Consider the following 25,551-nt stretch of genomic DNA (forward strand, 5'->3'; position numbering starts at 1 on the left):
TACAAGTGCTTTGGATCACAAGCATGTTTCCAGAATGAATTAGGCTCGCATACCAAGGTTTTACTGTATATCTATGAAAATCAGTCAAAGGGGGGGGCGCCCAGGTGGCTCAGTCAGTTAAGTGTATATATACCCACACACAAATACACACAATGGAACATTATTTAGCCATTAAAAAAGTATGAAATCTTGCCATTTGCAACAACATGGATGGACTCTAAAGGCATTGTAAGTGAAATAAGTCAAAGAAAGACAAACACTGTATAATCTCACTTAAGTGTCTTATATGTAGAATCTAAAACACCTAAACTCGGGGCACCTGGGTGGCTCAGTTGGTTGAGCGGCTGACTTCAGCTCAGGTCATCATCTCACAGGTTGAAGGCTCATGAGTTCAAGCCCTACATTGGGTTCTGTGCTGACAGCTCAGAGCCTGGAACCTGCTTCCGATTCTGTGTCTCCCTCTCTCTCTGCCTATCTCCTGCTCACACTCTATGTGTCTCTCCCTCTCAAAAATAAACACTAAAGGGGCGCCTGGGTGGCGCAGTCGGTTAAGCATCCGACTTCAGCCAGGTCACGATCTCGCGGTCTGGGAGTTCGAGCCCCGCGTCAGGCTCTGGGCTGATGGCTCAGAGCCTGGAGCCTGTTTCCGATTCTGTGTCTCCCTCTCTCTCTGCCCCTCCCCCGTTCATGCTCTGTCTCTCTCTGTCCCAAAAATAAAAATAAACATTGAAAAAAAAAATTTTTTTTATTTAAAAAAAAAAATAAATAAACACTAAAAAAAATTTTTAAGTAAATAAATAAAAATAAAAAACCTAAACTCATATAAACAAGAGTGGTGGTTACCAGGGACTGGAGAGTAGGGGAAATGGGGAGATATTCATTACAGAGTATACACTTCCAAGTATAAGATGAGTAAGTTCTGGGGATCTGATGTACAGGATGGTGATTATAGTTAATAATATTACATTATATACTTGAAAGCTGCTAAGAGCATAGATCTTAAATGTTCTCACCACAAAAAAGAAATGGTAATTATGGGATGTGATGGAAATGTTAGTAAACACTATGGTGGTAATCATTTTCCAATTTGTAACTACATCAAATTGACACATTGTACACCTTAAATTTACACAATGTTACACGTCAATTATATGTAAAGTTTGGGGAGGGGAGGGGAGGGGAAGAGGACAATTACGAGAGGAACAATTAAAAAAAAATTTTTTTAACATTTACTCATTTTTGAGAGTGAGACAGACAAAGCATGAGCGGGGGAGGGGCAGAGAGAGAGGGAAACACAGAATCTGAAGCAGGCTCCAGGCTCTGAGCTGTCAGCACAGAGCCCGGCACAGGATTTGAAATCACAGATGTTGAGATCATGACCTGAGCTGAAGTCAGACACTTAACCGACTGAGCCACCCAGGCGCCCCTAGAGAAACAATTTTATAAATAGATAATGGTGATAGTTGCACATTTTGTGAATGTACTTAATGCCACTAAATTGTATACTTAATGGTTACAGTGACAAAACTTTTTGTTGTATCTATTTTCCCACAATAAAAATAAGTAAACACTGGTGCCTACTGGCTCAATCAGTAGAGCATGTAACTCTCGATCTCAGGGCCATGAGTTCAAGCCCCACATTGGGCACAGAGCTCACTTTAGTAATAATAATAATAATAATAATAATAATAATATAATAAGCAACATTAAAAATACTTAGGAATACTTTCTTTTTTTAAGTACAAGACTTGTATACTGAAAACTATAAAACATCACAGAAATTAAAGAATACCTAAATAAATGGAAAAACATCCCATGTTCATGGATTAGAAGACTTAATATTAGATGTCAATAATCCCCAAATTAATCTATAGATTCAATGTAATCCCTATCAAAATCTAAGCTGCCTTCTTTGCAGGAAGTGTCAACTTTGTTCTAAAATTCATATGGAAATGTAAGGGACCCAGAATAGTCAAAACAATCTTGAAAAAGAGGAACAAATCAGGGCTCACACTCTGGATTTCACAACTTACTACAAAGCAACAGTAATCAAGATTTTTGTGGTACTTGCATAAAAGGATAGACATAGACCAGGGGCATCTGGGTGGCTCAGTCGGTTAAGCATCCAACTTCAGCTCAGGTCATGATCTCATGGTTCATGAGTTCAAGCCCCACGTTAGGCTCTGTGCTGACAGCTCAGAGCCTGGAGCATGTTTCAGATTCTATGTCTCTCTCTCTCTCTCCCCCCCGCTTCCCCCCCCCCGCTCATGCTCTTTCTCAAAAATAAGTAAACATTAAAAAAATTAAAAAAAAAAAAAAGAATAGACATAGATCAATAAAATGTTATTGAAAAGTCCAGAAATAGACCCTCGGATTTATGGCCAAATAATTTTTGACAAGGGTGCCAAGGCCATTCAACAGAAAAAGAATAGTCTCTTCAAGAAAGTGCTCAAACACGGGGTGCCTGAGTGGCTCAGTCGGTTGGGCAACTGATTCTTGATCTTGGCTCAGGTCATTATCTCACGGTTCATGAATTTGAGGCCCATGTCAGGCTCTGTGCTGACAGTGTGGAGCCTGCTTGGAATTCTCTCTCCTGTTCTCTCTACCCCTCTCTCTCTCTCTCTCTCTCTCAAAATAAATACACAAAATAAAATTTGAAAAAAGGATGTGCTCAACTAGGATACTCACATGCAAAAGAATAAATGTGGACCTCTGCCTCATACCATAAACAAAAAGCAACTCAAAATGGATCAGGGTAAGGTCTAAACATATAAAACATCTAGAAGAAAACAGGTGTGAATCAATAACTAATTATGATAGCTCCTTATGGAGCATCATATACTTTATGCTGTTCACCCTATCAAGATCCTCAGATATATGTAATTTCACTTTTAAAAGTGATGGACAGGGGCGCCTGGGTGGCGCAGTCGGTTAAGCGTCCGACTTCAGCCAGGTCACGATCTCGCGGTCCGTGAGTTCGAGCCCCGCGTCAGGCTGATGGCTCAGAGCCTGGAACCTGTTTCCGATTCTGTGTCTCCCTCTCTCTCTGCCCCTCCCCCGTTCATTCTCTGTCTCTCTCTGTCCCAAAAATAAATAAACGTTGAAAAAAAAAAAAATTTAAAAGTGATGGACATTTGCAACTACATGGATGGAACTAGAGGGTATTGTGCTAAACGAAATTAGCCAGAAAAAGACAAATATCATATGCCTTCACTCATATGAGGAATTAAAGATACAAAACAGATGAACATGCAGAAGGGAAGCAAAAAGAATATAAAAACAGGGAGGGGGACAAAACATAAGGGACTCTTAAATATAGAGAGTAAACAAAGGGTTTCAGGAGGGGTTGTGGGGGAGGGGGGGAATGGGCTAAATGCATAAGGGGCATTAAGGAATCTACTCCTGAAATCATTGTTGCACTACATGCTAACTTGGATGTAAATTCAAAAAAAAAAAAAATTTAAGTAATTAATTAAAAATAAATAAATAATAAGTAAAAAAATAAAAGTGATGCAGCCCACTCACCTTTCTCCCCTTATCTCTGTTTCCCACCCACCATACATCAGCCCCACCCCTATCTTAAAACTATGGCTTAGGGGCGCCTGGGTGGCGCAGTCGGTTAAGCGTCTGACTTCAGCCAGGTCACGATCTTGCGGTCCGTGAGTTCGAGCCCCGTGTCAGGCTCTGGGCTGATGGCTCAGAGCCTGGAGCCTGTTTCCGATTCTGTGTCTCCCTCTCTCTGCCCCTCCGCCGTTCATGCTCTGTCTCTCTCTGTCCCAAAAATAAATAAACGTTGAAAAAAAAAATAAAAAATTAAAAAAAAAATAAAAAAAAAAACTATGGCTTAAATGAGTACAAAATAGCTTCAGATACTTACTTCTCAATTTAAAGTTGTACCTATAAACATTCCTATATTATTTCTCCATTTTCTACTGTTTCTTTTTCAGGTCATCAAAGTTGGACATGAAATAAAGAGTGATAAGGTACAAATAATACATTAATCATTCACTTTTAATATTAAAATGCTATTTCAAACACTCACGTAGCAAGGCCTTCCTACTGGAATCAGGAAGTGTCAGAGAGGATGAATGTATTTAAACTGCAGGGTTGACTATTTTGAGATAAAATCAAGTAACAGTCAACAAACAGCCTTACATATTCTGAAACTGTAAGAGGGATGTTCTAAAGCTGCCACAGGAGGGGTTAAGTGGTGAAGTTTCTGTGATGAGTCCAAAACTGTTTGCAAGTTTGAATGAATCAGCATTTTTCTTGGGAAAGGGTCCACTGCTCTCCTCAGACAGACAGAACATTACAGATGCCCAATAACACCTGTTGAAAGAATAAACGAAGGGGGATCCACAGCAAGTGAGAGTCAGTAAACTCCCCCAAAACTGCTTTCTTGGTTCCAACTTTCATCACCTTCCAACTCCGGGATCATTCCAGACGGTCTTAAGCTTTCTGTTACAACTCTCTACAATTAAAATATTACACAATATAACCAAGGGTCTTACCAAGATTGGTGAATCCATCCTGAAGAGCCCACAATCGAGCCCAAGGGGCAGGGACAGGCTCCTCCGGTTCTTGGTCCTCGGGAATCGAACAGAGTTCCTGGGTGGACACCGTGTCTAAGGAGCTCAGAGTCCCCGAGCTGGAATGAGAGGACTGGCTGGATGTGGGTGCTGTGTTGGTGGAAGAGCTGGACGTGCCCTGCGAGTGTGAGGAGGAGCCATGTGTCTGGGAAGAGATGCCTTGAGACTGCGAGAAGCTGCCTTGGGACTGTGAACAGGCACCACTGCCATGGGGCGGCTGACCCTCCACATCCGTCTCCCGAGACATTACGACCTCAAAAATAAGTGGCCAATAATAAGATAAGTTTCAAGGAACAAGACTTGAAGGTCAAGAGTGAAGGACGGACATATTTACATCAGAAAAAAAAAAAATCCGGAGCATGCATGTTCTGCAAGAGCTAAAATTCTAACAGTCTATGGGAAGCCTGCGTGGCTTAGTCAGTTGAGCATCCGACCCCTGATTTCGGGTTAGGTCATGATCTCACGGTTTGTGAGATGGAGCCCCACATTGGGCTCTGTGCTGACATGGAAGAGTCTGCTAGGCTCTCTCTCTCCCTCTCTCTCTCTCTCTCCACCCCTCCCCCTCCACACATGAGTGCACACTCTCTTTCTCTCTCTCAAAATCAATCAACTTTAAAAAAAAATTAAATATTTCAAAAATATAGATCTAAATAGCTCTATAGTTCTTGTGGGCTGAGGTTGCCATCAGATCACTTTCACCAGATCAGTGTTTCGTAGGGCAGCCACAAACCACAGGGAAAAGAAAGAAAAAAATTATTTGAAGGTTACAAATAAGCTAAAAGCAATTAACTAAGTTGGGGGTGGGAGGGAAGACTGATAACAGCTTACATTCATCTAATTTTTTAATTTTTTTTTTTTAATTAGAAATGAAACCTAAAAGGTATTCACTAATACAATCAACACTACACTTAAATTTCATGTTTTGGAACAAGAAAGAAAGGGAATGTTAGTGTGGATTGGAGTAGAAGATGATTAAAGAGAAACTATATACTAACTCACCGCACCACTCAAGAGGTGACCATTTATGTAAAATGTCACTAATGCCCCTCCTCCCCCAAACCTGCCCCAAGACTGTGCAGACCACATCCTGTTTGTTCATTCTAGATTCCTTGACTCCTAACTAAGGGCCAGGCTACTTAATGAGACAGAACACAAAGAAGACTGCTCTAAACAACTCCACCTAGCACTTTGTGATGCTAAGTCACTATGCTCATCTTTTCAGCATCCTAAATGGCCTTCCAGCCCAACAAAATTCTGCCGAAACCATAAGAGGTTCCCACCCTTGTTTAGAATTAACTTGATGGACAGTTTAATAACAGAAATTATAGTAAAGTCAATCCTTAACTTTAAATCCTTAATGTGATTTTTATAAAGAGGGGAGAGGGGCATTCTCTCTTCTCCCCAGATATCCATACTCAGGTATTCCTCCAGGAGAACATAGTAAACATTACTCACACTGACATTTATATAGATTTCCAAATACAAAGATCCTGATGACTTCTTCTTAAGCCACACCAGTAAGGTGATGCCAGAGCTGGGTACGCCAGCTCTAATACTACCTCGGTCAAGGTTGCAACCTCTTTCAGCTTTTTGAGCGAGACTTCTCCACCCTGAAAACTGGGAAAAGACTGTGTCAAGTAGTGGCTGCTATCCTTGCTTATTGGTAAGGGTCCACCAAACGGAAAACACATTACTCTCAGCCATGAGGAGGAAGTATATGGAAAGGTTAGAGGCAAACAAATCTGGAGTAGACAGATCTTGAGGATTAAATGAGATGACACATGAACGTTCCTCCCCCAGCAATGCTTGATAATTGGGAGAACAGAATTCCAGTCCCAAAGAATCAGACAACCGGAAAAGGGTTTACAAGTGTAACACATTTTTTTTTCCAAATAGAGAAACTGAATCCCAAGGTGGACTGGTGCCCTCCTACCCTCTCCTCGCCAAGCCATCCCACACACTTACTTATGGACACTCGCAGGGCATCCTCTTACACAGGTCAGTGTGTTTCCAGTTCCTGCAGCGCCTAGCAGCTAAGAGTGAGTTCTCAATAGGTTTTTTTTTCGAAATTGAATCTAAAATATGGTGATAATTACTAACATGTATATAACTCTTTACAAAGCAACTTCCCTCTGATTTTGAAGAACACAACTTTGTTCTTTCTTACCATGCACGTCTGGGCCAGTTTCAGCTTGTAAGTAACAGGGGAAGTGAACTTCACCTCGAAGTTCATCTACGAAGGAAGACAGTCGCCCACGCGTTCCTCTCCTCCCCCAAACCAAGCTCAAAAACCAAAGTGAAAATTCAGGAGATTCAGCTCGCATCAAGACCCCAAGAACGGGAATCGAACCCCCCAAACACCCAAGAGAAAGTTCCCCGCTATGACTCACCGCGTGAGCCCACCTGCAGCCACACAACTCACAGCAGCCGCAGCCAGCACTGTGGCGCTAAACAAGCACATACGAACTCCACCCTCAGCCAATCAAAACAGCCCTCCGCCGCCGCCAGACCAATGAAAAGCAGCCGATGTGGTCGTCTACGCGTAGCCTCAATGCTTTCTGGGAGTTGTAGTTTAATATGAGGAGCGGGATTCCCAGAATCCAGGTTCCCCCGGGTTATCCCGCCCCCTTAGCTGCCCAGCCAATCAGCAGCAGTAGTCTGGTTGGGCCCTCGCTCACGGTTTCCCCCCACAGGTGACCGTGGCGAGACAGGCCGCGGCCAGATGTGGGGCGGCAGGACCGGCGCCTTGCTCCGGGTATGGGGGCTGTGGCCCGCAGGGGTCCGCGGGCGGAGACCTCTAGGCTGCAATGCTGCGTCTCTGGCCGGAAACAATTCCCCCCAGTGTTGGAACTGCGGCGGCCCAGGGGTCCCCAAGCGGGGAGACGGGTTCTTCTGCCCACAGTGCCGCGCGCTGCAGCCACCTGACCTCACTCGAGATTACTTCAGCCTCATGGACTGGTACGGAAGGCGGTTTCAGGAAATGCGCCGGGCGAGAGACACATCCGGGACTGGCGAACTAGCGTGGAGGGCCGACCATGCTTGGGAAGGAGAAGGCGGGACCCGTTAGGTCGATGGGCGGAGCCCTAGAGAACTGGGGGCGGGGACTGGGAGGGTGGGATTGCGGCCGGTGAGAGAGGAAATTGAGGGGTGGGCCTAAAGAGAGGCTTTTGATCGATAGAGACCAGAATGGAGGGAGGACTGGAAGGGCGGGGATGGAATTCTGGGGGAATTGAAGGAGGCTTCAGTGGAGGGAGGGTTGGGACCTGAGAAGGGAAGTTGAGGGGCGGGGCCTGAGGGAAATGTACTGGAGTGCCAAAGAAAGCAGACTTGAAGGACAGGGTCAAAATGGTTAAAGTTGGAGTGAGGATTTTCAGAAAGGTGTACTGAGGTGTTATGCAAAATAAGGGAATAAATGAGCTTCCAGGTTTGTGAACACATGGAGATGTTGGGAGAATAGTGCACCTAGAGGGCTTGGGAGCTCCCCGGAACTTTCCACCTACGCATCTCTTCCATCTGACTGCTCCTGAGTTACATCCCTTTATAATAAATGGATAATCTAGTAAGAAAAGCAAACAAAATAGGGTGTAAAAGCACCGAAAAACTGAACGTTGTGGTCTGAGTCTGAGGGAGAAGGGAGATTTGGAAGGAGAGAGACTGAGAAATGACTTTTTCCTGTTTTCCTCCAATGGTCGAGGAGCTTGGAGAGAGGTGAAGTTTGGACCGAGCCAAACTATTACGACAGGGCAGACTCCACGAATAGAAAGTGAAAGGGACTGGGTTAAAATAAAGTGGGAGACTAAGATGAAGGGACCTGGCCTCTCAAAAGATCGGGTGGGATTCGAAATGGTCCCCTTAACTCTGGGATCTGCCCCTGCCAGTCATTGCATACTTATGATGGGCTGCAGTAACACTATCCTTTAAGTTCTTGGAACACGCCCATCTCGTTCGCACCTCAGGGCCTTTGCATGTTCCCTCTGCCTCTGCATGACTTTTTCCTCTAATCTTTGATTATTTTTTTTTAAGTGTATTTATTTATGTGGTGGGGTTGGGCTGGGCAGAGAGAGAGGATCCCAAGCAGCTTCCAGAACACAGGGCTCAAACTCATGAACCCTGAGATAATGACCAAGAGTGTGTTGCCTAACTGTGCCAACCAGGCACCGCTGATTATTTTTCATCATTATTCAGGTCTCAGCTCAAATGTCATCTCTTTGTCCACCACATCTACCCCTTTCTCTGACCTTTTTCTCTCTTTTTTAATTTTTTTAACGTTTATTTATTTTTGAGACAGAGAGAGACAGAGCATGAACGGGGGAGGGTCAGAGAGAGAGGGAGACACAGAATCTGAAACAGGCTCCAGGCTCTGAACTGTCAGCACAGAGCCCGACGTGGGGCTCGAACTCACGGACCGCGAGATCATGACCTGAGCCGAAGTCAGACGCTTAACCGACCAAGCCACCCAGGCACCCCTTTTCTTTCCTTTTTTTTTTTTTTTAATTTTTTTGACCCTTTTCTCTTTCTTTTTTAAAAAAATTTTTTTTAACGTTTATTTATTTTTGAGACAGAGAGAGACAGAGCATGAACGGGGGAGGGTCAGAGAGAGAGGGAGACACAGAATCGGAAACAGGCTCCAGGCTCTGAGCTGTCAGCACAGAGCCCGACGCGGGGCTTGAACTCACAGACCGCGAGATCATGACCTGAGCCGAAGTCGGATGCTCAACCGACTGAGCCACCCAGGCGCCCCGACCCTTTTCTCTTTCACAGCACCTACCACTTTTTAAGGTTATCTCTCTCTCTACATGTTTATTGCATCTTCCCCCATGAGAACAGGAACCAGGCCCACAGTATAAAAATACAAAAATGTTTGAGGCATGAATTTTATCCCCCAATTTCCTTACAGCAACCGTGCCTTCGGAGTGGACACAGCGAAGCTCCAGAATAGGTACCAGCAGCTACAGCGTCTTGTCCACCCTGATTTCTTCAGCCAGAGGTCTCAGGTAGCCTGTGAGCCACCCCTAATCATACCCAAACACTAGTGCGTGGTGGGGTGGGTAGCAGTGGCTTTGCAGTGATGTGATTATCAGAGACAGAGCTAAACAGCCAGCTCCACCCTGGGACAGCTTGACCCCAGACTGCCAGGCCCTGGATCTACCCTGCACTCACAGCTTTTACCTGACTTCCCAGAAGAGTTAGAACCCATCTGTTGAAAATAAAGACAGCTCATCCCACACCAGTTCTACTTTGATGACTTCCTTAGGTGCCGGCCCATCAGTATTTTATGAAACAGTTTGTGAATGTAATGTGGCTATACCGATGGTAATAAGATTATCTTCATCTCCACTAACAGACTGAAAAAGACTTCTCAGAGAAGCATGCGACCCTGGTGAATGATGCCTATAAGACCCTCCTGGCCCCGCTGAGCAGGGGACTATACCTTGTAAGGTGATTTCCCAACCCTTCTATGCCTGACTACATGGTATCCATTGTGCTGTGGGACAGCTGCTCCCCTGTATTCAGCAGAAGAGTGCTTGAGACCTGAGTTAGTCTAGGGACCCAAAAATAATTAGCCTCAAAGACACTGAATGGAGATCGTTTTCTCTGAATACTTGTAAATCTGCTTGCCTGACTGCATTTTTTTTTTTTACCATTTTCTCTAAATTTCAAGGATTGGATGTTGATGGCATTTAGGGAAGAGTAATTTGGGTTTTTGTTTGTTTGGTTTTTTGGTGGGGAGGAGCGGAGGGAAGAGTTTAGCACCTTAGAATTTTAGGATTTAGTAGAATCTTTACAAATATCTAGTTCAGTCTCCTGAGTGGAGGAATGACTCCTCCAGGGTTACGCAGTCCCAGGGAGCAGAGAGGAATCCTGTCCCAGCTCTCTTATGTCAGTGTGACTTTCTCATACCCTACCTTCACACTCTCACTATTAAGACAGTTCCGTTTTTGTTTTTGTTTTTGTTTTATGCATGGTATTCTGTTCTGAAGGGTGAGTAGGATTTATGACTCTGGCCACAGTTTCTTCAACCAACCTTACTTTCTCTGCTTCATGTCCCAATAGCTAAAGCTCCATGGAGTAGAGATTCCCGAAGGGACAGATTATGCAATGGACCAGCAATTCCTCATGGAAATAATGGAAATCAATGAAAAACTTGCAGAAGCTCAAAGTGAAGCTGCTATGAAAGAGATTGAATCTATTGTCAGAGGTAAAAGATAAAATACCACTGAATGCATTTTATTGCTGTTGTGAGTACATGCCCAAGGTTAAGTGGAGAATGAACATGAAACTATGTATTGGTCATCATAATGATTCAGGGAGTATTTTTTTTCTTCATTATACTGAAAGCAATTTTGTCTGAAGTTTAGACTTGCAACATCCATAGCTTGCCAGAAGGCAGCCTTAAACCAAGAATGTAATAGTATTTTGCAGATTGCAATCCTCCTTCCTACCCATGACATCATTTAAAAAAAATGTTTTTATTTACTCTTGAAGGAGAGAGATAGAACGTGAGTGGGGGTGGGGCAGAGAGAGAGGGAGACACAGAATCCCAAGCAGACTCCAGGCTCTGAGCTGTCAGCACAGATCCCGATGCGGGGCTCAAACTCACAATCTGTGAGATCATGACCTGAGTGAAGTTGGTTGCCCAGCCGACTGAGCCACCCAGGCGCCCCCACATGACATCATTTAGATGTTATTATTGTCTCTGACAAAAATAAATAGGGCTTTCTGTGCACTGACAGTGTGGAACCTGCTTGGGATTCTCTCTCTCTCCCTCTCTCTCTACTCCTTCCCCTGGTAAAATAAATGAATAAAAACTTAAAAAAAAAAGAGCTTGGGTGGCTCAGTTGGTTGAACGTCCAACTTGGTCTCAGGTCATGATCTCATGGGTTCGTGGGTTCAAGCCCTGCATCAGGCTCTATACTGACACCTCAGAGCCTGGAGCCTGCTTCAGATTCTGTGTCTCCCTCTCTCTCTGCCCCTTCCCCCCTTGTACTCGCTTGCTCTCTCTCTTGCTGTCTCAAAAATAAGGAAATAAACATTAAAAAAAAAAAAAAAAGAATAAATAGGCCTTAAAAGTTCATGGAAATGCCCAAGGTCACCTTGCAGAGCAAAGACTGAAAAACTGACTTCTGATCTCATTGCTTCGCTTTCCATCTTATTGCATAGTGTATCAGTCAGGGGTCTCCAGAGAAACAGAACCAATAGTATATATGTATACATGGAGAGAGAGAGAGAGGGAGAGAAAGAGAGAAACCTATTTTAAGGAATTGGCTTACATAATTGTGAGAGCTAGCAAGTCTAAAATATGGAGGGCAGACCAGCAGGCTGGGAAACTCAGGCAGGACTTCTATGCCCACATTATCAAAGCTAATCTTTACTTAAAGTCAACTGGCTGTAAATGTTAATCACATCTACAAAATACCTTCACGGCAACATCCAGACTAGCATTTGACTAAACAACTGGACCATAGCCCAACCAAGTTGACACATAAAATTAACCATGCCATGTACAAAAGTTTCCAAATTCTCCCGATTGTATAAACGTATGTACTTTCACAAACGTTTGTGGCATGCCTACTATGTATCAAGCATTGTGCACGACACAGTGAATAAGAAACACATGGCCCGGGCCCGTGTCTTCATGGAGTTTATATATTTCAACTCATTGTGTCCAAAATGGAGTTCATGAGTCTCTCCCCTCCCTCCTTAAAAAAACTACTCCTCTGCTGATGTTCCCTAAGTAAATGACACCATCCAGTTGTAAAGTCCAAAACACTGAGGAGGCATTCTTAACAACTTATCCTCCCTTACCCCCGTAGACAGTCGTCACCAAATCTCGAAATGCCAACCTTCTAAATGTGACCCAAATCTGTGTTTTCACTGCCAGCACCCTGTTCCAAGCTACCATTCATTCTCACTGGGACAACTGCAGTAGCTCTAGACTGGTCTAGCTGTACCCTCAATCAAATATATTCCTACATTGTGATTTGTGTGATCTTTTGAAACCCAAGTCTAATCACATTACCCTTGGTCTTACTTTAAAATTTAACTGGCTTCCCAGTTAAAGATCAAAGTCTTATGGGCTTCCAGGAACCTGTATGGTCTGTCTTCTTCCTCGCAATTGCCTCTCCACCTTAGGCACACAGGCTATTTCTAGTTCTTCATCTGTATCAAGCACCTTTCTACCCTAGGGCCTTTGCACAGGCTGTTCTTTTGCTTGAAACCCTCTTCTACTTCTAGTTAACTCTTCTTCCTCCAGATCTGGGGGCAATCATCCCTCAGAGAATCCTCAGAGAACCTCTTTATCTATACCTTTTGACAGTGGACACTCCCCCCTTGTAGGACCAATCACAGTTGTAACCTTACTGTTCTACATGAGATTATTTGACCAATTTCAACCTCCCTCCCTCCTTGGACTGGAAGTTCTGCAGAGGCAGAAATTGTATCTGCTTATTGGTCCCCTCATATCCTCAGCCCGTGGAATATTATTCACAGGGTATATTGGTGTATAACAGGGGCTCAGTAAATATTGAGTGAATCATGATCAAAGAATTACTTGTTTAAAAGCAGCAAAATGACAATTGGTGAGGGGAGGTCTATCAGCCAGGAGTGTATCAACAGCCTTACACCTGAGTGGTGTTGGGAGAAGAATTCAGTGCTTGCAATTAGAAGCCCCATCTGCACAGCTTTGGAAGGCAGAGGACTATGATGCTGTACTGTAAGGGAGTCTTGGGTGCACTGTCAACACTGCCACTGAATTTATATGTGACCTTGAGCAAGTGACTTCACCCCTCCGAGCCTCAGTTTCCTTATCTGTAAAATGGAGATAACATCAGTACTGGTTGTTACAAGGATTAAAGTAAATGAAATAAAACAGGTAAACGCTTAACACAGTGTCTGGCCTGTAGCAGGTGCTCAGTCATTGGTGGGGGTTATTCTAGCCCTAGAGTAAATGTCTGGTTTTGAACAGGTCACTGACCTTCGTTTAGATTAATTCCTAAGTTTCTTTCCCTATAGGCACCTGCTAAGGCCCAAGGTTAGTGAGTGCGTATTCGAGGGCATAGGGCTAGTTAGATCTGGGACAGAACTTCAGAGCCTCTAGACTCCTAAGCCAGTGTTCTTTTGCCAACACCACATTGCCAGTTTCCCGCCACTGTATGAGAATCTGGACACTTGGGGTCTGTTCCCAGCTCCTCCACTCAACCGACCATGTGACCATAGGGCCATCTCCCAATACCTGTAACTGCCTGCAATGTGGATATAACATGTTTGAAAATGCTTTGAAAGCAGGCACCATATAAATGATTGATACTATTTATATCTGGAAAACACACATAAAATTCTTCATTTTCTAATGAAGACCCAGCAGAAACATCAGGTGGCCACTTCTCTACCTCGTTTGGCATCTTCTCTCTTATGGTACAACATAATCTAAATGTTTCATTTTCCTGGGCGGCTGTAGAAGTTGCAAGAGATTGCTTGAAACACTGTAATGCCCTGCCCTAGGCAATCTGAGCTTGCTAATTTTCTCCTGCTTGAAATCTGGAAGATTCATACTACTTGATGGAGATAATCAAAGCATTTCCTTGTCCTGTTTATTTTATTTATTTATTTTTATGACTCTATAGCCATTTTACAAGACTTAGTGATTGTCCTTCAGACCTTTTTTTTTTTTTATGTTTATTTATTTTTGAGAGAGAGAGAGAGGGACAGAGAAAGAGAGACAGAGGATCCCAAGAAGGCTCCATGCTGACAGCAAGGACCCTGATGTGGGGCTCGAACTCACAAACCGTGAGATCATGACCTGAGCTAGAATCTGCTGTTTAACCAACTGAGCCACCGGACGCCCCACCCCTCAGACCTTTCGTAAGTAGAAAAACATAATGTAACTAGGGTCAGCTGCACCAAACAGGAGCTGTCTTCATGGGACATGTGGAGACAGAGCTTATGAGGCCTTACCCTGGAATCTAAGCTCCCCGTTGTGTTGTGTTGTGTTGTGTTGTGCTGTAACCAGCTACAAAGTGTTACCCTGACATCATTAGTCTATTTGAATAGAAAAATTAAGATACTGATTTTCTCTTTCAGCTAAACAGAAGGAATTGAGTGACAATGTGAGCAAAGCTTTTGAACAAGGTACTTTCTTCATTTCTTGACTTTCTTAAATATGAAAATAGATTGTAAGCACTGAGGTATAACTCTCCATTCAATAAGTAGCTATTATATATCCATCCTAGGATAGGTACATGAGGAGCTATAAAATATAGGCAAGCCTACATTTCTCCCTTCAAGGATTCACAGCCTTGCTAGAGAACCAAGTGGTTTGCCAAAAAACAGTGATATGCCAGAGAAAGATTAGATGAAAGTGCTTCTATTCCCCTTTAGCAAGTGGGAGAAGTGAAGGTGAGGGTTGTAGGCTGAGGCCAACAGAGACAGATCCTGAGGGCAAGGCTGCACAATCAACATTTGGCAAAGCCTGCACACCCCTTTCTTCTGCAAAGCCCAGGAGGAGAAGCCCGTGGCAGAGCTGTGCCCAAATTACAAATATGGGCTATTCATCCTGGTCCCCATTGCTCCCGGTTCCCAGGTTGAAGAGATTGGGTCTTTTTCTAGCTATTTTCAAGCAAGAACAGTCTTTTTCTCCATCCCAGACTTATGCCACCCCTTAAATAACAGAATAATGGCCTTTTACCCTTTACCTGAGAGATCATTTGATTGTGGGAAGCAAAAGGCCACTCAAGCTAGCCCAGATCAAAAGGAGATTATTATAATGAATTGGGACTATCTCCCAGAATCCAAAGAGAAAGTCCCTGTGATGATTATAGTACACAGTGTGATAAGAGCTCTTCTGGGGCAAAGCCTGGGGACCAGAAAGCAGTCTGGAACCAAAGCTGTGGTCACGGACTCGGTGCCTCTGGCAATTCCATTCCATCCTCTCCTCACTGTAAACCAGCTCCATCACCTTCCTCATTAGTGTGCAGTGCTCCAAAATGCCCTCCCCCACGGGATGACTCTTTAGTCCTCCTTGGTCTATTACCTTATAAGAACAAAGACTTTGACCATCTGATTAGAGTCCCCTAGACCCATCTCTGGATTCCTGAGAGAGGGGATTTGATGGAGCCAGATGCCCATTCCAGTCCAGCTAGTGCTGAGGGCATAGGCTTATACAGGGTACCGCCCAGTTTGCAGGGACTGTAGGAGCCCATTCGGAGGCATAGGCAGAGGGAAGGTCTCTAAAAAGATGTGAGAGAAAGCTAGATTAACAGCAGAAGAGTCTGGAACCTAGCCTGATACATCTGCCTGAAATCCATGAACCCAGCCCACTGGCTAAGATGTTCACGTATTCCACCATCTCCTAGCACATGTTGGCAGATTTTTATGTTTTTGATTATGAAATATAATTTTTAAGAAGACTACACAATACGTAAGTACAATTTAAGGAATAAAAACAAAAACACCCATGTCCCTACTGCTCAGCTTAAGAAATAGAACATGCACAGAAGATATACAAGTGGCCAATAAGCACATGGGAAGATGTGTAGCATCACTAATGATTAGGCAAATGGAAATCAAAACCACAGTGAGATACTACCTCATACTCATTAGGATGGCTATTAGAAAACCCAGAAAATGACAAGTACTGGTGAGGGTCTAGAGACATTGAAACCCTTGTGCACTAGTGAAGGGGATGTAATACAGTGCAGCCACCGTGGAAAACAGTACGGTATTTCCTCAAAGTTAAAAATAGAATTACCATACAATCCAGCAATTCCACTTCTTTTTTTTTTTTTTTTTAAAGTGTATTTATTTGTTGGAGTGGGAGGAGAGAGAGGGAGAGAGAGAAATCCAAAGAAGGCTCTGCGCAGAGCCTGATGCGGGGGTCAGACTCACCAACTGTGAGATCATGACCTGAGCCGAAATCAAGAGTCAGAGGCTTAACTGACTGAGCCACCCAGGCACCCCCAGCAATTCCACTTCTGAGTTTACCCCTGAAGAATTGACTCAAAGAGATACTTGCATACTGTCAAAGATAAAGCCATATACTAGTTAAAGTTGTGAGGATAGGTTTTGATCAGTAATAACTATCGCCATAGGGAAAAGAGTGTGTGGTGTGAACTGAACTCCAATTTGTACAGAGATGACTGAGCATTTTAAATTAAAGGGAGAATGAGGGAGTAGGGAGGGGGGTGAGTGTTGTCTCAGTAGAGTCTGGGAAATGAAAATTACAAAAATGGGAAGGTAGTGGGGGTTGGTCCATGTGAAACCGACCTGAGTTGCTAACTGGGGCTTAATTAGAGTGGGGCTCAGACACTAAGAGACAGGCCCTATTTTCTAGTGTTGGCTGCAACAAACAGTATGAAAGAGACAGCAAGAGACATTCTTCTTTCTCGGAACAATGGAAGTCCATTTCTCATTCGATCTCCCTTTGTTTATTAAGATCTGGCTGAACCATCTGTTGCTACTTGGTAGGAGAAGATATTTACTGGATGACATGAGCAGTCAGGCATTTAATGAGGAGCATCTCTATGGAAACAAAAAGAAAAACAAAGATTAATGGTGGGAGCAGACTATAAAGCCAGTTTCTGAGTCCAGAGGGTGGGCAGTCACTTAAGACTCTAAACTCTTAAGCATCTTTACATGGTGGTATGAGGATGCCAGTGACAATCTGATAGATATCTTAGTTTATAGTTTGAATGCCAGTAGTGATGGCATAGACATCAATGTCACAGTCATGGCTACTTTCCAGAGCAGAGCATGGAAGACACAGGAGTTCTGGTGGATTTTCTGGGTAGCCCAAGTGGCAGCAATGGTTGCCCACACGTGATTTGTAGTGACAGGTTCTTTGATGTTTATATCAAGTTGTCTGGCATTAGCTTACAGGGCTTTTTCAGATCCTGGAGGAAAGGGCAACCACAAGACAAGCTGAGTCCCAATAAGGACCTGGGCAGTCAGGTTTTAGTTCTCAGTGATGCCAAGTCAGGAGAGAAGGAGAAAAATGGGAAACAGAAATTTGGAGAGTTGAAGGCAAATATTGAAGGAAACTAGGAGGATTAAGAATTTGCTAAGGGCGGGGCGCCTGGGTGGCGCAGTCGGTTAAGCGTCCGACTTCAGCCAGGTCACGATCTCGCGGTCCGTGGGTTCGAGCCCCGCGTCGGGCTCTGTGCTGATGGCTCGGAGCCTGGAGCCTGTTTCCGATTCTGTGTCTCCCTCTCTCTCTGCCCCTCCCCCGTTCATGCTCTGTCTCTCTCTGTCTGAAAAATAAATAAATGTAGGGGCGCCTGGGTGGCGCAGTCGGTTAAGCGTCCGACTTCAGCCAGGTCACGATCTCGCGGTCAGTGAGTTCGAGCCCCGCGTCAGGCTCTGGGCTGATGGCTCGGAGCCTGGAGCCTGTTTCCGATTCTGTGTCTCCCTCTCTCTCTGCCCCTCCCCCATTCATGCTCTGTCTCTTTCTGTCCCAAAAATAAATAAACGTTGAAAAAAAAAATTAAAAAAAAAAAAAAAGAATTTGCTAAGGGCTGACAAAATGTGTAAGATGGCAGGAAGGATCCAGTTCGGTTTTCGGGAAGATAATAACCTCAGAGACAATGAGCAGAAATAGATTCTGGGTGTGACATACTTTTCCACTGTCATGAAATTTCTCTCTACAGTCACCCCCCTTTTTAATCAAATGTTATCAGTGGGGTGCCTAGGTGGCTCAGTTAAGGCTCCGACTCTTGATTTCAGCTCAGGTCATGATCTCACGGTTTGTGAGTTCAACCCCCGCATTGGGCTCTGTGCTGGAAGCTCGGAGACTGCTTGGGATTCTCTCTCTCCCTCTTTCTCTGCCCCTCCCCCCCCAAATAAATTTAAAAACTTAAAAAAAAAGGTTATCAAAGTAAGAATAGTTTTGTTTGCAAAATAATTTTAGTTTCATTAAAGTTGGCCTAATTATTAACATGAGTGAAATGAGAATGGTAATCAACCATACAGATTAAGTTTCCTTTATGGAACCTTTTATAAGGAATCTCAGATTGGACTTTAAAAAGCCTCTTAATGCTAGGAATTCAAGTGAAGAATTCACTGTCAGACATCACCTGCACTACCTATGGACTCGGGTGAATTCCTCTTTTCTCGAGGTTTCCCAAAACATCCTAAATTTCCTGGGCCTATTGGGAAATGACCTACTTTACTCACATGTAAGGCTGGGAACCCTATAAGCCAGGTGCCAGCCCAGTTTTTTCCTAGAGGGCTTTGTAAGCTTTGGCTCCATAAAGTCAACCTTACCTCCTTAAAATTGTCCATTCTGTCTGATTTTATGCATCATTTTCAAATGTGACATTCCTATCAAAGCTTTGGTCATAAAACCAATGTTTTAAATTATGTTCTATTCTATTGACTATCTTCCTGAGCCTAGCAAATAGATATAGTGCCATGAAAATAATAGTGTCTTTCTCTGATGGACTTATTTTGCTATGCATTATACTCTGTAGTTCCATCCATGTTGTTGCATATGGCAAGATTTCATTCTTTTTTTATGGCTGAGAAATATCCCATTGTGTATATGTATATACCACTTATCTACCCATTCATCAGTAGTGGACACTGGGGCTGTTTCCATAATTTGGCTATTGTAGACAATGCTGCTATAAACATCAGGGCGCATGTCTCCCTTCGAATTAGTATTTTTGTATTCTTTGGGTTAATACCTTGTAGTGTGCAATTGCTGGGTCATAAGGTGGTTCTATTTTTAACTTTTTGAGGAATCTCCATCCTGTTTTCCAGAGTGGCTGTACCAGTTTGCATTTAAGAAACAAAACAAATGAGAAGTGCCTGGGTGGCTGAGTCAGTTAAGCATCTGACTTCAGCTCAGGTCATGATCTCATGGTTCATGAGTCTGAACCCTGCATTGGACTCTCTGCTGTAAGAGCAGAGCCCACTTGGGATCCTCTGTCCCAATCTTTCTCTGCCCCTCCACCGCTCACGTGTGTGTGTGTGTGTGTGTGTGTGTGTGTGTGTGTATGGTGGGGGGGGGCAGTTATATGCACTCTCTTAGAAATAAATAAACGTTAAAATTTTTTTTTAATAAATGAAACAAATGATTATATGGGAAAAAAAGAGGAAGACAAACCAAGAAACACACTTCTAACTCTATATAGAGAACAAACTGATGGTTACCAGAGGGAAGGTGGGTGAGGGGATGGGTTAAGTAGGTGACGGGGATTAAGGAGATGAGCATTGGGTATTGTATTTAAGTGCTGAATCACTAAATTGTATACCTGAAACTAATATGACACGTTATGTTAGCTAACTGGAATTTAAGTAAAAACTTAAATAAATACATAAATATTTTTTAAATGTTTATTTATTTGTTTGTTTATTTATTTATTTATTTATTTATTTATTTATTTATTTTTGAGAGAGAGCACACACCCAAGCAGGGAAGGAGCAGACAGAAAGGGACACAGAGAATCCCAAGCAGGCTTGCTGCCAGCACAGAGCTCACTGCAGGGTTCTAACCCATGAACCATGAGATCATAACCTGAGCCAATATCAAGAATCTGTGCTCAATCAACTGAGCCCCTAAATATTTTTTTAAAAACAAGACTAAAACTTCCTGGATCGTTAAGTCATAAACCCATACGCTTTTTTGGTTTTGTTTTTATTATATATGTATGTATATATGTATGTATGTATGTATTTTTATTTTAAAGAGAGAGAGCACAGGTGGGGAGAGAGACAGAGAGAGAGAATCTTAAGCAGGCTGCACCATCAGTATGGAGCCCAACACAGGGCTCGATCCCGTGACCCTGGGATCACGACCTGAGCCAAAATCAAGACTTTTTCTTTAGAGTTTTGAAAATCCTAACTTCATTTATCATTTTAGTCTCAGGGTTATTTAAGCAATGCCATCAGAAGGCTATACCTCAGGAGTACCTGGTTACAATCTTTTTTCGAGGGTCTCTGAGACAGGCCCTTTTTGTTAACTACAGTAGTCTGCCATGTCGCTGGTTGCAAGAGCTTGTAGGAAAGCATCAGCGTAAAGGAACAACTCTCTGTGGATAGCAGAAGACTTAAAGTGACTACGGTTAAAGACCTGATGAAAGATCATTGTAAAAATACTACGGTTGACAAGGAACTGTGGTTGTTTCTGTAACACAGCACATTTTGAAATAATAATTAGGCTGATCACAATATGCAAGAACCTATTATAGATAGAGCATTCACAAATTTCTGGGAACTTTATAAGATTTCTGAAATAATAGCATTCTACCCATACAAATATAACCTCCAGAAAGTTAAGTATCTCTTCTTTGACAATGCTTCCCATGTAATATAATTTCATCGAATAAACCTAATTAGTTTAACATCTCTCCTTTTAGAAGGTGAGAGAACAAATCCTTTGAGGTTCTCCAGGGACCCTCAGAAAATTCAAACTTAGTTTTAGGTCAGGAAGACTTTATTTAGAACTTGATTTTGGGAAGTTGTCTGAAGTGTCGAATGCTTTAAATATTTTAGGATCATAGGTCATTGTGAAACAATACTTAGTTATCCACTTAACAATGTGATGATAAAATATTTCAAAGGCAAATACAAGCGGTAACATGAAAAATAAAGAACCTTAGCTCCAAATAGGGAGAAGACTCTTCTCTGAAGCAGTGAAGGACATGATAAAGACAACATGAAGCACAGGAAGTTACTTTGATAAGACACACAATGTATGTTTCCTAGGCAGATTACTCAAAAGGTTAAGAAAAATATTTTGCAGTCTTTTATTAAGAGCAGACCAATGACCCAAGAAACTTCGTCATTTTAACAGAACGAAAACCAAACTCTGGTTTTCTATCAGTGCGCTATTGACGTTGAAGTTCATTTCAAGGGGCGCCTGGCTGGCTCAGTCAGTGGAGTGTGCGACTCTTGATCTTAGGGGTATGAGTTTGAGCCCACATTAGGTGTAGAGATTACTTGAGAAAAATAAAATAAAATCTTAAAAAAAAATAAAACTAAAAAACTGAAATTCATTTGAAAAATATATATAAATCCACTTAATCTTAACCAGCTTTGACCTCACAACATAAAATTCCTTTTCCACAAATGCTCTACAACTTTCAATATCCATTCATATTTTGTTGTATTCCTTCCTTCCTTCACATTCTACTTTAGGACAAAATTACTCCTTTATCTCAACAGAAACATATTCTTCATTCTTCATGTACTTTTCACATAAAAACATATCCTACGTTTCTTCCAATCTTTGTACCCTGAAGTTGTAGTCATATTTTTTTATATATTGATTATAAATTTTAACCATTAGTAAGCTTTACTTTACTAGGAAGTAGACAATTGAGAACTATAATATGCCAGTATTCTGTAGTAGTAAGCAAATTTATGACTATACCATCTCATAAGATGTAGAGGTATATATGCTTCCTATAATACATTTTTTTTTTTAATATGGCAAGAACATGTTTATTAAGAGACTCAAAATCCTTGGCCTCCATGGACCATATAAAAATAAATAGCCAATGGACACCTAGGTGGCTCAGTCAGTAAAGCATCCAACTCTTGATTTCCACTCAGGTCATGGGACTGAGCCCCAAGTTGGGCCCTGCACTGGCAGCATGGAGCCTGCTTGGAATTCTCTCTCCCACCCCCCCCCTCTCTCTGCCCCACCCCAGCTCACACACTCTCTCTCTCTCTCTCTCTCAAAGTAAATAAACATTTAAATATATATATAAATAAATAAATAGGCAAAAATATATAAATTTCGGGGTATCCGGGTGGCTCAGTCAGTTAAGCGTCCGACTCTTGATTTCAGCTCAGGTCATGATCTCATGGTTTCGTGAGTTCGAGCCCGGTATGGGCTCTGTGCTGACAGCAGGGAGCCCGCTTTAGATTCTGCCCCTCCCCTCTTTCTCTCTAAAATAAATTAACTTAAAAAAAAAAAGTATATAAACTTAAACTTTTGCTTAATAGTAAATGTTTTAGTAGTGCCTGTGTGGCTCATACAGTTAAGCATCATTCTTCAGCTCAGGTCACGATCTCAGCCCCGTGCCATCAGGCAGGGTGAGTTCAAGCCCCACACATCAGGCTGTCTGCTGTCAGCGCAGAGCCCACTTGGGATCTTCTGTCGCCCTCTCTCTGCCCCTCCTCCGCTCTCTCTCTCTCTCTAAACAATAAGTAAACATTTAAAAAATAGTAAATGTTTTAGCACTTTATCTTATTTAGAAGTTATTTAGATATTTCATGAATATCCATTATTTAACTTAGTTTACTTAGCAAGACTAAGGTTTCAAGTTGCCAGGAAGATTTTGGACATGATTTTTAGGCAGCATATTATAAAACATAATTTTTGTTGGGATAAATAAAGTTTGTCAGAATGATTTAATTTGAGTAATATCAGATTTACCATCTCTAGAATCTTAAACATCTAGTTAAATATAATATTAGGTTATTTGACCAGTAAGTCCAAATAGAATGAAAATGTATGTTTGCATTATATTTAATGTTAGCAACTCTATAAACATGCCTATTTTATTAAACCCAACAATATCAAGTTAGTCTTATTTACCAAAGATTTATACAAATTACATGGCAACGAAAAATAATTTGAGTTGGCTCCTATAATTCTGGAAGTTTTAGAAGACTTCGTTTACATGAGAACTTATTTCTAAGCCAATTAAGATACAACTCCTTTAAGGAATTTGATTAATTTGGTAATCCCATCTGGAGATAGAGAAATATCATTCATATATATACATATATATACATATATACACATATATATATGATACATACATAGACACAAATACAGATAGTTCAGTTTTCATTTTTAAATTTTATCTGTAAGTCAGACTGGCTACCTTAGTCAACAGAGTTGGTTTATTCTTGTTTGAAATGAAGCCTCACATTAATGTCTCTGTTTATTTCAGATGATTTTGAAAAAGCCAAGGAAATTTTAACAAAGATGAGATACTTTTCAAATGTAGAAGAAAAGATCAAGTTAAAGAAGATACCTCTCTAATGATTACTAGTTTAAAAGTTTTAAAAATAAAGTTCTTATATATTTCTTTTCTGGCTTCTGCTAATTGAGACTAGAGATGCTTTGACCGCTTATAGCATCTTAGTTAAACCTGTGGCTCAAACATCACGGGATGTCGAAGTTTGTCATGAGAGGAAACAGTGTAGCCAGAGCTTGGGTGGTCCATTCTTTGTGTGATATTTAATACAGTATGCTCCCCCTCTAGGCCAGTAAGTGAGGAAGTGGGGATGTGGCCAGCTTGAGGCCCTGGAGAAGGGGTTGGCAAGTTTTTACTACAAAGGGCCAGATAGCAAATACTTTAGGCCCTGTGGCCCATACTGCCTCTGTTGTAACTACTCAACTCTGTCATTGTAGCTTTTTGTCTACAAAACAGGCAGGGGACTAGATTTGGTCCAGGCTTTCCCAACGTCCACCCTAGAACCACATCTTCTTTCTAATTAGTAGTGCCCTTGTTACCACAAACTGCATTCAGTGTGGTAACCATGTAGAGGTGCCTAAGAATCTCTCAGGCCTACATTTCAGAATATAGATAATATTTATTACCAGTTAGTCTGGTATTTAACACCAACCCCATTTCCAGCTTCACCTTGGTGGGGTTGGGGCAGTTTTAATTTCTTTCTGGACAGTTGACACTCTCTTTTCTATTCCCCCACTCCTCTAATCCACCCGAAGAACAACTCCTGCTTACTCTTTTGGATCTTTGGAAATTCAGATTAAGTTCTTGATTCATTTCTAGAAGGAAAAAAATGTCCCCCCTTTTTTTAAGTCTCTGGATTAAGGAAGATTAAAATAGAAAATTCTGCTTAAAAAATTCCAAGAACTGAATGGGTGGCTCAGTCATTTAAGCATCCAACTTTTGATTTTGGCTCAGGTCATGATCCCAGGGTCATGGGATCAAGCCCCACATCGGGCTCTGCACCGAGCCTGGAGCCTGCTTAAGATTTTCTCTCTTTCCCTCTGCCCTTGTCCCCCACTGGTGTGCGCTCTCTCTCTCTCTCTCTCTCTCTCTCTCTCTCTCTCTCTCTCTCTCTCTCAAATAAAAATAATAATAAATAAACAGAAAGAAATTCCAAGATGGGTGCCTGGCTGGCTCAGTCGGAGGGACATGTGACTCAATCTCAAGAGTTGTGAGTTTGAGGCCCACATTGGGTGTAGAGATTACTAAAAAATCAATAAACTTGAAAGAAAGGAAAGGAGAGGAGGGGAAGGGAGGGGAGGAAGGAAGGAAGGAATCTGAAGAAATGACAACTCTTGGAGACAATTATTTGTTTATAATTGAAAAGTGAGAACCGAGGTTTAACTCCTAGAGCTTAAAACTGCGGCTCTGTGGGGCACCTGGGTGGCTCAGTCAGTTGAGTGTCCGACTTCAGCTCAGGTCATGATCTTTGGATTCATGAGTTCGAGCCCTGCATCAGGCTCTGTGCCGACAGCTCAGAGCCTGGAGCCTGCTTCAGATTCTGTGTCCCCCTCTCTCTCTGCTCCTCCCCCACTCATGCTCTGTCTCTCAAAGATAAATAAACGTTAAAAGAATTTAAAAAATTTTTTTAAAAACTGTGACTCCTTTGCATCCTCCCTCATCCTTGTCTAAGAAATTTACATCTCCTGAATCCTAATCCTGTTATACTGAGTTTGTTAACATTTTAGGATTTATGGATCTTCTGAAGGCAAATTAACCACAGCAGCTGTCTGGCTTAATGGTATTTAGGAATATCAGCACAATCACCAACTCTCTCACATTTTACGAGGAGAATGAGTTATTTGTCTAAAAACACACAGGGAGTCTTTAAGTAAACAATTACAATGCAAGCAAATGTCCTGATTAAATTGGGTGCTTCTGCAAAGGAATAGGAGATGAAAGCAGTGCTTGAAGTACTTCTGCAGACAATCTTCATTCCTCCTTCAGAACAATGACCAGAACCAACACAATCTGACCACAAAAAGAGATCAGAT

General features: G+C 42.3%; 2 protein-coding genes across 8 annotated transcripts in view; one reads left to right on the forward strand and one right to left on the reverse strand.

The window, feature by feature from the left end:
- Positions 1 to 7,290, reverse strand: part of CHEK2 (checkpoint kinase 2) — a 48,569-nt gene extending 41,279 nt beyond the window's left edge. For 2 of the 4 annotated variants that reach the window (XM_032595382.1, XM_030336083.2), the window contains exons 1-2: positions 6,555 to 7,290; positions 4,512 to 4,842 (exon numbers count right to left, since the gene is read on the reverse strand). In XM_032595382.1, the coding sequence (XP_032451273.1) occupies positions 4,512 to 4,836 (325 nt within the window). In that variant the 5' untranslated portion in view covers positions 4,837 to 4,842; positions 6,555 to 7,290. Of the gene's footprint in view, positions 1 to 3,877; positions 3,939 to 4,511; positions 4,843 to 6,554 lie in introns of those variants that run through there. The other 2 variants (XM_030336086.1, XM_032595383.1) reach the window with 2 other exon arrangements.
- Positions 7,285 to 23,630, forward strand: HSCB (HscB mitochondrial iron-sulfur cluster cochaperone). Of its 4 annotated transcripts, XM_030336091.1 has the most exons (6): positions 7,285 to 7,547; positions 9,487 to 9,583; positions 9,934 to 10,023; positions 10,644 to 10,788; positions 14,670 to 14,717; positions 23,492 to 23,630. In XM_030336091.1, the coding sequence occupies exons 1-6, from the start codon at positions 7,312 to 7,314 to the stop codon at positions 23,581 to 23,583; spliced, it is 708 nt and encodes a 235-aa protein (XP_030191951.1). In that variant the 5' UTR covers positions 7,285 to 7,311; the 3' UTR covers positions 23,584 to 23,630. The 4 variants fall into 4 exon arrangements, with proteins under 4 accessions (XP_030191951.1, XP_030191953.1, XP_030191954.1 ...); XM_030336093.1 differs by lacking the exon at positions 14,670 to 14,717; XM_030336094.1 differs by lacking the exons at positions 14,670 to 14,717; positions 23,492 to 23,630 and having other exon boundaries at positions 9,934 to 10,028; positions 10,644 to 10,727.
- Positions 23,631 to 25,551: the final 1,921 nt, after the last annotated feature.

The sequence above is a fragment of the Lynx canadensis genome, chromosome D3 (assembly GCF_007474595.2).
Source record: "Lynx canadensis isolate LIC74 chromosome D3, mLynCan4.pri.v2, whole genome shotgun sequence".
In the NCBI taxonomy this organism is placed as follows: domain Eukaryota; kingdom Metazoa; phylum Chordata; class Mammalia; order Carnivora; family Felidae; genus Lynx; species Lynx canadensis.